A 17,460-nucleotide genomic window follows, 5' to 3' on the forward strand; every position below is an offset into this window, starting at 1 on the left:
AAAAAAAAAAACAAAAAAACCTCAAAAAAACAGAATACACAATTGCAGTGGCTTCTGCATAGGTGCTACCAGTTCTCCTTATAATGCAGTATGTGGACAATTAATGACACGCCTAATTAGGCACAGGATAGTTGCTCTTTGTTCCATGCAAAACTATAGCCCTATAAATACATATAACACCACCACTTCCATTCAGTGTTAATGACTCCATTGGGGTAAAAGACTTCAGACTTAGTTCCCAGCTTTAACGTTACTGCCATAAAAACTCAGCGTGCCTCAGAACAAAATGGCTCACTTCTTTAATTCCCAGACTGAGGAATACTTAACTGAATTTCATAGAAAAACTTGCTCTATACACTTACTAGCTTTGAGAAGGGAATCAAAAACAAAGTTCCACGTCCTAGCATTCCCGGGCACTGGAGCAACTGAAATTTGGTTCTAGGCAGGAATTTTATTGCCAAAAATTACTGAGTTTCAGTGAGGAATTTTTATTTAATGATCTCTAGCTTTACAAAGAAAACTACTGAAAATTTGTGTGCTACTGCAGTCAACTTTAGTTTCATGCTTTTTTTTTTATTTAAAGACTACCTCTTTTTTGAAAATGTTTGGTTCCAAACCACCCCTTTGTAGCCAGTAGCCTCAAGCTGCTTGAGCATCTTATAACAATGCTTCCAGAGGTTAAAGGTACGAAGAGGAAAAGGAAAACTTACACTATGTCATTTGGTTTTACAGTTGGAAATTATTTGCTCTGCATTCAAAACTATGGAGCATTGTAAGACAGGTGTTCTTGTTAGAAAACATAAAGAGACATATGAGCATAGGAAAAGAAACAATTCCAATATACTATAAAAATCAACCAGAGAAAACAGATGATTCCTAAATACAACACAGTAAAGTAGAGAGTTCACACAAAATCTGTCCTTAATGTCTTCATATTTGTCTGTATGAGTTAACCTCCACCATGCTCATCCTCCCACTGAGCTATTGAGTTCGCTTAACATGAAAACAAAAACTTTAGAATCCCAGCACACAGAACAGCTGTGAATAAACCTGTTTTTTTGTTGCCGGTTTATTTCTTTAAAACATAGCGGGTAATACGTTTTTAGCAAATGCTCAGAAGATTCAAACTAATCCACTCCGTTCACTCTTGCTGCTAGCAAAAAAGACTACATTTTATAGGCCCCTCAATCTCTTTCTCCTTTTCTTCACACACACACACACCTGCCTCCACCAGGAAGACAGATAGATTGCGTTTTCTTATGTGTTATAAAATCAGGAAGCAAATTTTAAATTTGTTAAGCTTTTCACCTCTTCTTTTTTACCTCTCTCAAATGATTATACTTCCATAAAGATTATGCGAAACAAACTTTTTAACAGATATTACATTTGCAAGATGAAACATGCTTTTAAGATTCATATTTTTCACATTACATTTCACTTACAGCAATAGCAAATCTCTGAATGTTTTCATCTTCACAATTATCAATCACTTCTTTTAATCTGTAGTTGTCATGTGATTCCCCGTCAGTCACAATAACCATTACTTTTTGTACCCCTCTTCGTGCTCCATGAGCCTCAGTAAAAGCCTCTTTCCTAAAGAGAGTATAAAAGGTTTGGAGAAGGTCAAAGCCAGCAGTTAGCGCATACATCATTTTACATAATCAACCACAAACTAAAACAAATAATATTAACCAGGAAGCTGGAAAAGGAAACAAATATTAACCATGAACAAATACAAACAACAACAATTGGAACTTGTATTACAGTTTGCACCCAAAGAGCTTCACAAGTATTAATTCATTACTCACACATTTGTGACTGATGGTATAAAACAACGGCAGGCGGTGAAGAATTCTTCTCCTACCCAGATAAACTTTCGTCACCTTAAAAAATATCCTGCTTCCCTTCCCCCAAATCTACACAAAGTATTTCCACCCTATAGCAGCACTTCAAGTGTTCAGAGTATTTTATTCACCTGCCAGCACCTCCCCACATCTACAAGGCAAAATTTGATGCTGTGGATGTGGCAGAAGCAGGTTGCAAAAGAGTGGAGGCAGACAGGGGCGACCTGCTGACTTCTACAGCTGTAGCTGGGGGAAAGGGACACTGATGTTTTTGCAGTGCTTTTCTCACAGGCCTGGGAAAGGCTCTAGTTATACAGGGGACCAGAAAAAGTGAGGCTGGCTTAGGGATCTGGAGGAGAAGCTGAGTTTCCTCTTAGAAAAATCTCACAGAACTCTTCTATCTGACACTGCCCACATGGGTAAAAGCATAAAAGCAAAGATCCTCCTTTGACAATGGCCTAAAGTGGATGTGTAGTAAGAGTGCAAGAACAGAGGAAGCTTTCACTCATACTTCCCCGATATACAAGCCCGCAACAGTCTGTGGTGCTCAGAGACTTTTTGAACCACGTGTGGCTTCCGTATATTTAGTAATTCTCAACTGGCTCTGCTTTCATGAACTTGATCAGTCTCCTTTAAGCCTCTACTTGAATTTAAATAAAACAGCTGCTAAATATGTAGGAATTTCATTAGATTAAGTAGTAATATTAACAAAACTTGGGTCAGATAATCAGAATAGTTTATCAAAAAATGCTGCATGTTTCAAGTATATGTTTTTTTGGAAAGGGAGAACGTATTCTTTTTTGGAATAAAGTCATGCTGTCATGCCAGAAAAAAAAAGAGAGAGAGAGAGAGAAAAGAAAAGAAGAAAAGTGGAAAAGAGAAAAGACATAAAATGTTTAACAATGCAGATCATTGCTATATTCATGTACGGCAGTGAGTCGGTCTATTTTTAGGTAACCTTTTGTTCTAATACTATCACTACGAGCGTTTTAAATGACTCTGGAAACAGTTTTCTTGAAATGGACAACAAATAGCAAATTTCCACTGCCCATTTTAGCAAACAGTAGAAACTACTGATTTCAGTGAGCACAGAATCAGGTCAACACTGTGTGGTTTTGAAAGTGTCCCTCACTTTCTTGTTTTCTAATTGTACTCTGACTCCTTATCTTTCTCCTACTCCATAACCGGGTCTGATGAGCTAGAAGGGGGAACAGACAGCTGCCTGTATCACTCATCTGGGAGTTTGATTTTGTATTTACCGTCTATTCTGCAAAAGTCAAAAAGGATTTCATTTTGCTTATGAAGGAAGCATTCCTAAGTAATACTATTGATGCAACAGCTCTTTAATTTGCCAATACTCCAGAAGCTTCACAGATTCGAAATATAATGTTTCTAGACTTGCTGACAACTATGCTTTCAAACCCCACAGTAATCTTGGCCTCAGCAGGAAGATAAATTAGCACTAACAAGTTCTATTTTTTTTCCTATAGAATTCTCCTCTGCAAGACTTGATTTCCTCTATCCCTCTGCACTTACACAATTCCTACCTGCTCCGTGAGAACATCAAAAATTTTCAACACTTTACTTAGGACTACAAGCATGTTCTGTGTCTTTCTCTTTCCCTGTTTCATCCATTCAAGAGAGAGCTGCCTTTTCAAGGGGCTACGCACAACTTCTGTAGAGACTGGACAGTCTGTCTATCCACTGTCCTCCTAAAATTGGTTTGCTTAGCTAAAACAAAGTTAGATGCCAGCCACATCTTATTTCTGATGTATAAAATCCAAACTATCACCATATCTGCTTATATTTGTTTCTATCTTATCCAAGACTTCATAATATTTTACGAACATACCTTGCTGTATCTATTCCAAGGGCTGTCATAGTCTGTGTACCACCCCTCTGGACTATTCTTGTGGCTGCAGCCATCACATCTTCTGTTGTTGAGTATGTATTAAGGAAAAACTCATGGACTACAGTTTGCCCATACTGAACAACTCCAACCTGAAACATATAATTCATGTTAAAAATCAGCCACCCTTAAAGAAAACATCTGTGCCTCGTCAGCCTCCTTCAGTGGGGAAAATGCCCTTCTGTACATAAAGCCAGGAAAATTGTGTGTTTCCCCCCAAGAATAAACAGCAAGACTGACTAATGCAATTTAATCTCATGAAACGTTCTGAAGTCTCTGAATTTTTTATTAAAAATAGGAACAAAGGAAGAAGCGAGATCAACTCCTTGCTGTTCTCGACTTGCAGTAATCTGACATGCAGCTCTGCTCTCCTCTAGGCCATGGCAGACCAACGCCCTAACCACCAATTTCAAATTTCCAAAATAGTTTTCCATATAGCATACAAGGCCATGTTTCACTCATACTCTTGTCCTACATCCAACAGGCTATTTGGACCCTAAACCTAGACTAGAAATAGCACTGCAATGACAAATTTAGGCCCTTAGAGTGAGAAGAAGACCACTGTGACCTTCTTTTGATGAAGACAACAGGACACTAGAGGATGTGGCCCTCCTCCCAGCAGGAGGTAAGCCAAAGTAAGAAGCTTGACAAGTGCTTGAATAAAATGATGGCTCCTGGAATGGAGGAATGAGGTAAAAGCTCAAGATGACCTCAGCAGGACAAGTCTTTGTATGAAAGATCAACACATGGGATTGGAACCAAACCACAAGTGCATGAGGGAACCTACTGCAAATATGAATGTAAACTAAAAGGAAGATAAGCAATATTCTTAAATATCAATTAATTTCTGTCATTCATCTCAGTCTGCTTTAATGCTCTGGCAGGATCTTGACAGCTTTTACTGAGAAGAATCCACACAACGTTCCATTAGCATATTTCAATTTTATGTTACGCTTGGCAATTTATAGGTGTTATTTAGGATAATGTAGTATTATATGGCATATTTATGTCTCACTCATCTATTATTAAAAGCACTCTAGCATTTAGGTATTGAAGATCAATAAGACCTGTGATGTTTATGCAGTCATTTTATTTTACAGGTGGCTTAGTACGTACTTGGCAATTGCTTTATAGGTGGTTTTTGAGGTATACTTTTATATATTGTGCAGGTTGTGCACAATGCTCATTTGGAGACCTTCATTGCTTGTATTTAAACCAAAAGGGTGACTTGTAAAAGTGTTACAGTTGGATAAACATCTCATACTCAATACTGATACCATCGTTATTATAAAAAGATAACTACATGAGATTATGGATATAATAGTATGTCGTAGCAAAATCTATCCTGCTTGATTTCTGTATCCTTTGGAAAATACAATCAAATTGCAAGAACAGATGTAAGTCCAAATTTACGACATGTTGCATCCTTTTAAAATATTTTGATTCTCTCTCAGAGACAGGCCCTTATCCACCTATAACTGAGAATGCTCAGAGGCTGTTATGTTCCTGTGGATGGCAGCATATTGATTCCGCCCAGTGTGTATCTCTTGCTCAGTTTACACAAAAGGCTGGGGCACACAACAGTGTCATTGCTCCTAGGAGTGGTTCTGTCTGTATCCGAAGCTGAAAATAAAAATCTTAACCCTTTGCCTTCAAGGCATCTATTTTGTGGCATATATGTAAAATGCGAGAAACACTCTGAGCATACTCACTGCGATCATTTCTGTTCTGCAGATTAAGTCCATGACAGAGTTTTCTCTCTCTTCTTTTCCATTTCATGTGGTAGCAGCTAGCAAATTATTTTTAACCTGTCGTTATCTCTTTTGTACAAAAAATCTGAACAAGATACTTTTGGTCATTTAAAGAGATCACCATTAATTGGTGATAAATGACAGGTTTTCATTACTCTTGCTCTGTTGGGAATAGGAAGAGTGCTTAATGTGTTCTAGGAACATGCACAAGTGTAGCCAGGGAGTGGTGTATGCCTGCAAACCATACGTGTGCATTCTCGGACTCCTATTCTGCAGCTTTGAGGATTTTATTGGTACCAATGATTAAATCAACTGTTGGCTGCTGCCAGGATTGGAGTGGAAAGTGTCTGCCCGTCTTTCATGATACTGGGAACCCATGTAAGATCTTGTCTTTTTCCTAAAAGAAGGATTAAAGGCTGAGACACTGAGTTGTACCATTTCCTGTTTGAAAGGAAACACTGTCCATGATCACAGCAAGTAAGCATTTTGAGCATTTCCTTCTCAGGAAGTGAATAGGAAGAACATCTGAATCTGAAAACTGCATTATGCTGCATAGCTTGTAAATCAGGAAGGAAGTGGGGGGGGAGGGGCATGCAGTTATCTCATGGGATACAATTGTTCCGCGGGACCCTTTCCTAGGACTATGTTTGAAAACACTGATCATCATGTTCTGCATATTTCATGGCATCAAAGATAAGTCATTCCTCACAAGGGGTAGCGTAAGACTTCCCGGAAATGGCAAAATATGACTAGGTTGTATGTCCCAGTCTCCTGAAAGATGATAGAATGAAGCCCACCTTTTAAAATTAAAATTACATTCTAATAGATAGCAATGATGGTTTGGGCTTTTGCAGCCTTTTCATCTAATGAAAAACTATAAGTGACACAGATCTCTGCGATGTAAATGTGCCTTTATGGCACAATAAGCTTGTTCAAACTCCATAACTTTAGCAAGACCCAAAGACTGATACTTACAGGTATTGTAAATCTTGATTTGCTTGGTTTAATTTAAATCTAGAAAATGCAATAGTATTACACAGAAAGACGTAAGTCGGTTCTGTTCCAGGACACCTAATATTTCTCCCAGCATTACTGACCACAATCTATTGAACATCTTTTTAATTCCTAAGTGTATGTTCCCTTCCCTAGCATTTCATGGATTTTATATTACACAAGGGAATAATTCTTTAATTGTCTCAAGTTCCTGTGAAAAAAGTGTTGTAGGAGAGAACAGGCAAGTGGAGGATTGCTCTACTTTGAGACAAAACATTTTTGAGGGCAATTACTTATTGCTGTTCTTTCTATTTGCGAACACAATCCCTTATTTGGAAAGTATATTCTGGCTTTCCCAATAAAATATGAAACAATTCTATTCATTAAAAAAAAAAAAAGAAAGGAAAACCGTTCAGTATGAGACAATGATATGCTAGGATTTTCCCCACTGGGATGTGGAGGAGAATGAGAAACCTTTCTGGCTATAGACCACTTAAATCATAGTTAGGGTAAAAGAATACCAGAGCAGCCTTGGAAAACACTAAAGGACAATACATCACATTGTATGGGGAGCTTGCTAAAAATTCCTGAAACAAAGCAAAGTTGAGTTAATTCCATTACGTTTTGTTTGGTCTATAACGGTCTATAACTCGGACAGAAATTACCTTTAAACCATTCTAAAAGCCTTTTTTCTTGCTGAATCTTTTTTAATATCTCTTTTATGCATTTCCATTCTTCTGGAGATAAAAGCAATTATAAGATCTAAGCTGCATGATCTAAGTGGCATGATTTATTAGTCTATTGATACAGTCCCTTTCGAGATATAATAAGGTACAGGCCAAACACCTGTAGCTGCCTATTTCATATATTAATGGATCAATAAAATATGTCTGAAAATTTCTGAATGCCATTCCAATATAGCTCTAAAGATGGAATTAAACATATTTAAGTACTCTATTTTCTCTTTTGATAGTTCTCTACCACAGAAGGTTGCTATATATATCCTATATATAGGATTAAAAATACACCCTCATATTAAAAGGACAATTATCTTTTTAGAAGTTAAAAGATGGGGAGAAAAGTGAAAGTGATCTTGCTTTGCAGTTATATTAAAATGGGGAATACAGCAGAGAGAAACATTTTGTTCCTCTTTTTTGTTCAATTTTTTCTCATTTCCTTCCTTCTTTTCCTTTCATTTCCATTTCTCTGTCTTTACTTTTCTTTTAATTCTCTTATCTCTGCTTCAGAATAAGTATCTTAACCAGTAACAGAGTTCTGTGGGTTTTTTTGGAGAACAGCAGGAGGAAGAGAAAGAAGTACTTCTGGAAAAAAAAAAACCAGCAAACTTTTTTTGCATCTGAATCTTCTGGCTTTCACTTTCCAATTTTCCAAACCTGGTGTGTTTCTAAACTGAGGTGTTCTCCTCTGACTTGCCGCAAACATAATGACCTTTGTTCATGGAAGGGGTAAACAAGAGTGGAGAAAAAAATTTCCCAAGCCTCTAATCAAAACATGGTTTTGAACAAGTCACACCCAAGCTGCTACAGAGTTATCCTGTAATCATCTCATTCCCTTCCCATGCAAGAAAACACAGTCTGAAGTCAGTGGAAATCCACTTAATTTCAGCATGCTCAAAAACACCAAGAGGATGAACATGGTAAAAATCATTTCAAACAGACAGAAAGTAAACAACTATTCCTTTATTTCTACCTCACTGTTCCCAGAGGGGAGTGACAAACCTGCTCTGTCTTTTCTCCTCCTGCCTATTTAATAGTCCTCTAAACACAGTTTGTGAGAAAGCAGGTGGACTCAGTATAAACTTCTCGTCACTACCTTTGGCTATGCCAATTTTCTCAAACAGGGTGTGAGGAGAAAGCAGAGGGGCCAGGGTGTACTTGTATTCTGGAGAGGGGGAAAGATAAGAAGTCTCAAGAAAATTCCATGTAGCTTTTGCCTTCTATTTCTACTTTTTCAATCTTGCTCTCCCCTTCCCTTTGCCATTCTTATTTACTTCTCAAAAGTTTGTCTTTAGCAACCAGTTGCCAAAGTTTGACTTGTGCTTCAGTGAGGGAATAAGCGTTATGTTTGAGAAGAGGGGTAGCTTTGGGGTGCAGGTCAGCAAGTGGACCTTTGGTGTGTGAGCCGCACAGACAAGACAGGATTCCAGAAATAAAAATGAGAGAGGTGTGGCAATGTAAAAATTTGAGAACTGCAGGGTGAGGAAAAGGGTGAGAGTGCAAGAGTTGATTGCCCTGTGTACTATTCACATGAAGCCCTTTGGGCATAAGGCAGTGATGACTTCCATGCAGCCGCTGCCCTGTGCTGGGAAGTTCAGTTTGAAATATCTTCCCAAGATGCCACATGTTTCAGTAATCACCAACTTTATGGACCAGGAAGAATTTTTTCTCCCTTTCTGGTAAATTTGACAAAATGCTTTTCCCTCTTCCTCACAATATGTGGAAGAAAAGTGTGTTTAGAATAACAGGACACAATTGTAAAGCTGAGAGTTTATAAGCAAGCTGATAAAATTTTATCAGCTAGTGTTCAGTATAGCCAACAGGAGAGTTGGGTGTTAACTTCAAAACCTTTTAGCTTCGAAAATGAAGGGGATACTCTCTGCCAACGGAGTTTACAGAGTCTTTACATCTACACACATTCTCCTTTGTGGAGGCAGTCTGAGGAGATTCAGATAAGAACTGGAAATTTGGAGTGAACCTGAAGTAGACACAACCCTAAATACCGGCCTGCAGCATGTGAAATATCATAGAGGATCCCGGAAAATCATTGATTTTGGGCGGGAGGAATGGGAGAAGTGAAAGGAAGGCCTAGTTTCTTCCATTACTGTTAATAAAGCTCTCCGTGTTAAAACACATCCCCATGTCTGTTACCCTCTTCTTTGAGTTTCGTTCAGATTGCTATTTACATACTCTGTTCAGCAGACTGTGAAACATATGTCAGCTCCTCAGCTGGGGTAATTGGTTGTAGCTCCATTAATTCTGATGGAACTGTGCTGATTTATAGCAGCTGGGAATTTGGCCTGCTCCATTTATTATATAAATGCAACTTCTGCCATTAATAACAAAGACATGCAGCTTTACAGTCACTCATTAATTATGATTTCAAATGTTTAAAAGCTATATGCTTAGAAGCATATAATTAAGTACATATTAAGCTATATTAATTAAGCATATATTTTATATATTTATCTTAATTAAGCACATATTAAGCTGTATGCTTAAAAGCTATATGCTTAGCGCTCCCTGTTACAAAATTTTGAGCACTGCTTCAAAGATCTTGTAATCCAAGACTATTTGAACCACGTATGTGTGCCTTTGAGGAGCAGTAATGACCTTTGTGCTTTGAAGAAGAGAGGCAAGAAACGGTTGTGGAAAGGAAGGAAATGGGGAAGGACAATGTTCAAACTACCTCACTTTATACACTTAACTTTTGTCTGCAGTTTAGAAACTGAGTTTCTCCAAACTGCCTGAACCGTTAGGGAGAGAAAAAACTTCCCTGACACAGTTACTTAGAGTAAGAGACTGACGTAGTTGTGATTCCAGCTACTCTGTTTCAGTATCCCACTGCCATAACCTCTTATAATTGAAGAGTTTCACAGATGACGCTCTCATCCCATTTCCTTTACATCCTATTTTTCTGCAAATTAAACAGAGTAAAATACCCATCATTTTACCTGTGTTTGCTGGGGACCTATATCCATGTTTTTCAGGAGGCTGTTTAGGAAGGCTGTGACACTCTCCCATGGATAAATGCTGTTGGAACCATCAAGGACTATGACGATATCCAACTGGGTCTTACACTCTGCAACACAAATTGCCACATAAGAATTGACACTCACAAGGATCAAATCTATATTCACTCACAGCTCCAGTTTCTGTTGTGATTAGTAACAGAAATACATCCTTTTATAGTGGAGATGAAATGTCCTGTTTCACACAAACTGTAATTCACCAAATTTGTATCGTATTTTACAAGACTTGGCATTCCCTTTATCAGCAAGGCACCTTCTTGTAGGCAGAAATTTAAGAATGGGATTACACAGTCACATAATTGGAGTATTCATCAGTAACCTCTGCCTTCTTCAATTTCACACTCTTCCTGCTCGATTTTCCAGTAGACCAGGTCTTTCAGCTTTTATCTATATTACTAGATTGGGTATTAGATCTTGAAAACATACCGTCATTACTGGAAAGGAGCCTTTTGGCCATAAGTAAAAAACATAAGCAACTATTTTTAGCTATTATGTTTGGATGTTACATAGCTCTCTAATGATTGTTTATACTGAGACAAATTCCAAAAGTAGCAAGAATTTAGGTTATATACGGACAATGAAAACATTTACTTAACTTGGTAATGCTGGTAGCTAAGGAAAGTAGTTCATGCTTTTTGGTATGCCTGTATGTATACATTTGTCTTGCTTGGCACTTTGCATTTTCAGACACATAAGAATTCCTGCGGCATGCATACCTTGCACAGACGGAGCAATGGCCTCGACAGTTTCAAAAGTGGAGCTGACATTAGAGCAAACTCCAGTTGTGTAATGCAGACGCCCACACTTATAAGCATAAAGAGGTCCACATGCCTTTAAAAGATGAAAAAGGATGAAATGTTTGGTATGGTACCTGGGGAAAATACAGACTTGTTTTAAAGTTGGCAATAACTCCTTTCTTACCAGAAAGCCTCCTTTTGGGTTAGTCACTAAGGTTGTTCCAAGAGTCATGTTTTCTTTTACTTCCATGACGTTAGGAACTGAAGTAGCAGCTATAAATAGATTAAAATGTTAAGTATTTGAGAACGTGAAAACAGAATGTTAAAGTATATATCCGCTAGCATAGAGCTTCCAGCTTCTAAAATAAAACACAGACTGACATTGGTTCCATCAAGTATTTTAGCACCCTTCCTCCTCCTCCTCCAATTGCAAAGAACAAGAAAAAATTCTAAGACTGGCTTTTATCCCAGAAAACTTGTCTGGGTCACTGTCTCAAATAGTTTTCTTGAACCGCAAAAAAGAAAAAAGTAAAAATAACAGCACAATGAAAGGAAGAGATTACTGGTCACAAAGTTTTGTTAATTAGAATAAAAACACTCATTTTTTTATCCTGTCCTGATATATATGAATTACAACTTTCATGTTTGCTATTTTTATTTTATATTACTGACATTTAAGTTTTCGAAGGAAAAGAGGAGCTAGAAAATAATGAGACAAATATTTAGTGGAATTCATATTTGCAGGAAGTCTCTTCTTGTCTACATCCAGTATGACTTGACATGAGCCAAAGAATGATGATTATTTACCTGAACCACATTAAGGTGCTTCAGCCTTGTTCTGGCTAGTTAGGTTCTCATCAAAAGCCTGCTGATGGCATTACAGAGGCTCTTGGCTTCAAAAAGCCTTGGAAAGGATAACCCATTAAACTGTACTCCACAACCTTTCTGCTAGGACTGCTGACCACAGTCAGCTAATGCCAATCCTAACAATGTTTTGGTAACAGAGCCAACTGCCCATTCTAACATTATCAGCATGTTTCCCAAAGGGCAATGAGATGCCTTTAATGGAAATAGTTTTGATGTTTACAAACACAGCTTCCTTCACATTTAGCTCAGGAGTCCTAAACAAATTTTTGCTACAGAAACATTTTTTTAGTCAAAAATCTCCCTTATTTGACCTCTACTATTCTTCCACATGACACAGCTTTATTTTCTTTCATACCTGGTAAGTTCAGCTTTATGCAGGGTGATTGGCTGTCCTTTCCTACAGGGCATTTGTATACATCTCCTGTTCTTTTCTCAGGTTGGCCAACTAATGGAGAACCAATAAGTACCCTGAAAATGAAATACGTTATCTGAATTTTCTTTATTCTTAACAGGCAGGAAAGCTAGCAAATAAAACTTGCAGAGAGCACAGCTACAGCAAGCTCTGCATGAAGAGTATAGGATATAGCAAGAAAAGCATCCATTATGTAAGTTGAGGTACAAGGAGAAGCAGCCATTCTGTTTCCTCTGTAACAAAGGACACCGAAAGGAAGTGTGCCTATGTACCGAACCGTACAGCAGAATAACACGAAAAAAAAATACCACTGGAAAATAAAAGGAGTACTGGTTGATGAAAAGTACTACAAGTAACAAAGGAAATATCTGCTTTATTTAATACCTCCTTGATCTTTAATGTGTTTCAGAAAATAATGTATTTTTAATGCTAAGGAGAGACCAAATGCCAAAGCAGATACTTACAGGTACCCAAAAGAAGAGTTTAGTCTTAAATAACGTAATTGTATGTACTTTTCACAATAACACTTTAGAAGCAAGCACCACGCTCTTTTAAGCATCCCTGACTTCCGTTTAACTGCAGAGAAGCTGAGTGTGCTTGACAGCCCATGGGAGATGATCAGTGCTCAGCAGGACTATGCTCCCATGCTGCTTTTTTCTCAGAAAGAAAGAGCAAACCCCGTGAACAGATAGAAGTGGTCTGAAACGCTATTTTGTTTGTTTGCACTGGGGACTCCGGTTTGCTTGAGAAAACATGCCGGCCAGACTGCCAGAGGCCAACAGGCCCAGCACTCACCGAGCGGATTAGCTCAGGCACTGCACGACGGTCCGACCCGCAGCCAAGCAGCCACACGCGCCTACTCACAGGCTGCCTGGGGGGATCATAGGGTTTATTGAGAACATCAGAATAGCGGGGCAACCCTTGGAAAAACAGAGAAATCTGCATAGAGCGATGTCTCAGGATTCCCCAAAGCTTTTATCATTCAGTCGTTAATTCAGTCCTCCAGCCAGTCGATAACCTGTGAAATTCTGTCTGTTTGTTCTTAAGAGGGAAAATCCTTTGTAGCTGCTTACCGAAAGACTGAGAAGCAATGGTATTAGTGAGCACATCAAAATGCAACTTTTGCATTTGGAAAGCTCCAAGTGCCAATGCCAAGTAAAAGACATTATTAGTCATCTAAAGGGGAAGATAGAGCACTGTATTACTAAATATTCTTGACACAGAAATCTTCCTATTACTTTAAAAAAACTCGTTGCAGATAATCACTGACAGAAACCATTAGAAAAAATATATAATACAGATTAGTTAAGTAAAGCGGAAGCAATTTCACTGGTGATACATTAATATAGGAAAAGATAGACAATTTTATTCAGCAAACTGAAAAAAACTGGACTCAGACACAGCATAAAACTTTCTAATCTACAGCAGGGCAGTGATTTACCTGCTTTGGGTATCCAGTTATGTCTTTGAGAAAATGAATAAAGAATTGAACTTTGCATCGGTCAGTCCTTTAGTCTCTGCAAGTTTCTTTGGGACTGCCAATCAGTTTAAGAAATATGATTAAGACTGACAGAAACCAACCCTCACTTACGGGGAATACTTACCAATAATAGCAAATAAATACTAGTATAATACTACCAATAATAGTATATAAATAATGGCATCTGAGTCACTGCACATCTGCTAATTTGGAGTTTACGCTTAAAAATAACTTACCATTTTCCTTCCTCATTTTCATACTGTTGAACTGTGTAGCCAAACATGTCTTCCACAGGCCCACTGAAGGTCATTGCATTTTTCACATCAACGTTGGAAGAGCCGATGAGCTGAAAGAGAGCTTTAAAAAAAAATATGTAGCAATACGCAAAAAAACCAAGATTTTTAAGAAAGCAAGGTTTACAATAATAGTAACCAAAATAACATTAACATTAGTAGTAAGTAAAATGACATTTTAGTTATTTTTACTCATTTTATCTCCATGCATTTCTAATGTGAACAATTCACCAAAAAATGTTCCTTCCCTTACTCAAGGTAGTAGTTCTCAAGTTCTGATGAATTTGAGAATTAACTAACTTATTTTCAATAGTTGCATAAGATACACATAGCAAAAGAACATGGAAAAGCTTCAGACATATTTAATTTTACTCTATATTGGAGGAAAAATAGTTTTTTTCTTAATTCTATTTTAGAGTGCCAATAAAACTTCCATATTTGGAAGACAGCACAGGAAATTTTTCATATAAGCAGATGTTGTTATCTCAAAAGTACTCCTATGCGACTACATACAGAAATCTACCATTTACCCCGTTAAGGAAGGTCACTCTAAAACAGTGTTGTTGGACTACAATAAGATCCGTCATGAGAGGGTCTCTTCGGATTGATTTCCCATACACTAATACTCAGTGACAATCATTGAGGAAAATACTGCAAAAATATGACTACACAGCGAACTTCAGAAAGACAAAGTGCACAGTGCAAACATCCCAGCTTGAAGTGATAATCATATCCCAATGTGAAGCTCATTAAGAAACCAAAATTGATGTTTATTCATAAAACTAGGATTATTTAGCTTTTCTTCATTGTATTTTTTTCCTGGAGTGATCTCTCCACTCTTGTGCTGTTGAAGTCAATTTCAAAAACAACCACTGACTTCCCTGCTGCAGAGCTGTGCATTTAATCCTCAAGAGTCAAAAAGTAGCTGCAGTTGCAGAATGACCTCCACTTGTTATAAACACAACTTTCATTTCATTTCAGAGAAGCATTTCATGATCATTTGCTGACATTTAACAGCTACATAAAAAGATCAAAATCCATGATACTTGCTGCATGTTGAAACATCTAAATACTGTCCAGATACTAAAACACACTAGTGTTATTCACCACTGAGACGACGATATTCGCATAGAGCTTGTTACTATAATTAGGGTCCCAAATGTTCAATGCTAATCTGTCTCTCTTAATATCTTATTTCCTGTGCAATGTCGTACAATTATCACAAAAGACTATTTATCAGTGAGTAGGTATTTCCGGTTTCACTGGACAGCAAAAAAAAAAAACCAAAACCATAACAACAAAAATTCTTTTGTGTTATTTTAGCTTTTCTCCCTCCAACCAGAGCCAGGAAATACAAATAAGTGGACCAATTGAAACAGAGTTTACTTTTATTCCTTAGAAAAGATTCACTGCAAACAATAAGAAAAGTTTAAAGGTTAACTGACTGAGGGAAATAATTTGCTGGAAAAGTAATTCATGCATCTATTGTCTAAACTTCTTAAAAGTTTTCCGTTAAACAAATTCTGGTATGCCTGTTTGTGTACAATAGGTGTTTCCCTCAGCTACTTTCTGTCATCAAAGTATAAATGAAGTGACAAAATCTGCCTTTTGAAAATTCAGTAGAGTTAACATTGGTTCCAAGCTATTCTGTTAAACCTCAGGGTAAAAATAATTGCTACTGTTGATTTTCACACTGCGTTGGGATTTAGGCTGCTTCACTAAAGACTCCCAAGTTGCCTCTTTGACAGTGAAACAGTTCTAATGAAATATTCTGCTAAAGCAAGAATCTAAGTTCCTTATTTAGTCAAAGAAGAAAAGGGGATGCTAAGTGTCGCCTTGCCTCTTAAAGACCTCCAGAAGCCTGCTCACTTTAATCCCTGAAAAAGATAGAAGAATCTCCTCCTAGAGGTCTCCAAAGACATGTTTCCTCACCCTTGCTCACCTTACAATAACATGTAAAATGTATTTTAACAGGAAACACTAAAGGCCACAAATTCCAGCTCATCTCTGCAAATATAGTCTCCTAAAGCTACCAAAGGTTACACGGGCATTCTGTGCATGACTGTGTATGACTCCATCACGATTCCGTCATCTGCTGACAGACAGGGAATTTCTTCACAAAAATGAAGCACTGACAACTACTGTGATTTTTACAGTGTACTCACTGTACCAAATGCTTGTGAAGTTTCATGAATCTATGTTAATGCAGCATTTTCAAATCTGATAATTTTAAAAGAATACATTTCTAACCTTAACAGCTACAAGGAAAAGTTTAAAAATGTGAAAAGCGAAAACAAAAAAACTAGAAGATAAAGAAAAAATGCCAGCCGTTTGCTACTAGCCCCCAAGTCCTCATGATTCTGAGTGAGGTCAAATTAGAACTGGCTACAATGGTAAAGAGTCTCCCCAGCTAAAGGAGCCAGGAGGGGCCACACTGATCACAGACGAGAGGAGGTGACTCTCCACACAGCAGGAACTAGCTCTGTAGAAGCCGCAGGCAAAAGATGTTATGTAGATTCAAGGGGTAACTGAGCGACTCTATGAAAGAGAAAACTACTGCGGGTTACAAACCACACAAAAAGCACATCTGGCTCAGGAAATCCCCTCAGCTGGAAACATTCGGAAGCTGGAAGAATGCACAAGAGGAATATTGCATATGCTTGTCTAGGTCTCTTTCCTCTAGGTTATCTACTTACATTCACTGCTAGAGACATACTGGACTAAATGCAGTCTTGATCTGATCCAGTATGGCTACCCTTACGCTCTCTCAAATTCTTGTTCTATTTTAGCCAGGAATCAGGTGCTTTAAAGTCTGCTTTGGTATACAAATCAAGTTTTAATATGCAAACGTATTATTATATGACCTTCTGTGGATTCCAGGGGCTATGCAACAGCATGAACTTACTGTTTTTGAATAAAAGTGTCATGATCAGCAGCGTAAGATTAAATTATAAATAATTAATAAATGTAAAGATATCTTATTTCATTTTCCACAGATTCTATAGAAGGAAATCTTACTAAGACACGTTCAAATCTGCAGAGGGTAAATGGAGAATGGAGTTATGGTGACCCCCATTACATGGTCAACTGATAATAATTTACATCCCTCACTTAGAGCAACCTAGCACTCACGATTTATTTCATTTTCAGTGAAAAGAATATTGCACAACATAAGCTGATGATTCACAACATGCAAAAACATTGATGAGCATGACTGCAAAAATCATTTTTTATATTAATAACACTATTTAGCTTCTACTCTTCCAAACTTCCAATTTCTGTCTGATATGTACACAATCTCATCTGCGTCTAGCAAAGTTGTGTAGATTAAGTGAAAAGACTATTGGCAGAAGCAGTGGAAAATGCTGAGCTACAGGGAAGTTGAAGAGAATTCTTTTGAGATTT

General features: G+C 37.6%; 1 protein-coding gene across 2 annotated transcripts in view; it reads right to left on the reverse strand.

Moving 5' to 3' along the window:
* Window positions 1-17,460, reverse strand: part of LOC104146898 (integrin alpha-1) — a 74,952-nt gene that overhangs the window by 32,076 nt on the left and 25,416 nt on the right. Inside the window, exons 2-8 of one of the 2 annotated variants that reach the window (XM_068925130.1) lie at window positions 13,999-14,119; window positions 12,226-12,338; window positions 11,188-11,276; window positions 10,983-11,097; window positions 10,189-10,316; window positions 3,697-3,845; window positions 1,443-1,593 (exon numbers count right to left, since the gene is read on the reverse strand). In XM_068925130.1, the coding sequence (XP_068781231.1) occupies window positions 1,443-1,593; window positions 3,697-3,845; window positions 10,189-10,316; window positions 10,983-11,097; window positions 11,188-11,276; window positions 12,226-12,338; window positions 13,999-14,119 (866 nt within the window). Of the gene's footprint in view, window positions 1-1,442; window positions 1,594-3,696; window positions 3,846-10,188; window positions 10,317-10,982; window positions 11,138-11,187; window positions 11,277-12,225; window positions 12,339-13,998; window positions 14,120-17,460 lie in introns of those variants that run through there. The other variant, XM_068925131.1, reaches the window with a different exon arrangement.

Source organism: Struthio camelus, chromosome W, assembly GCF_040807025.1.
Source record: "Struthio camelus isolate bStrCam1 chromosome W, bStrCam1.hap1, whole genome shotgun sequence".
In the NCBI taxonomy this organism is placed as follows: Eukaryota; Metazoa; Chordata; class Aves; order Struthioniformes; family Struthionidae; genus Struthio; species Struthio camelus.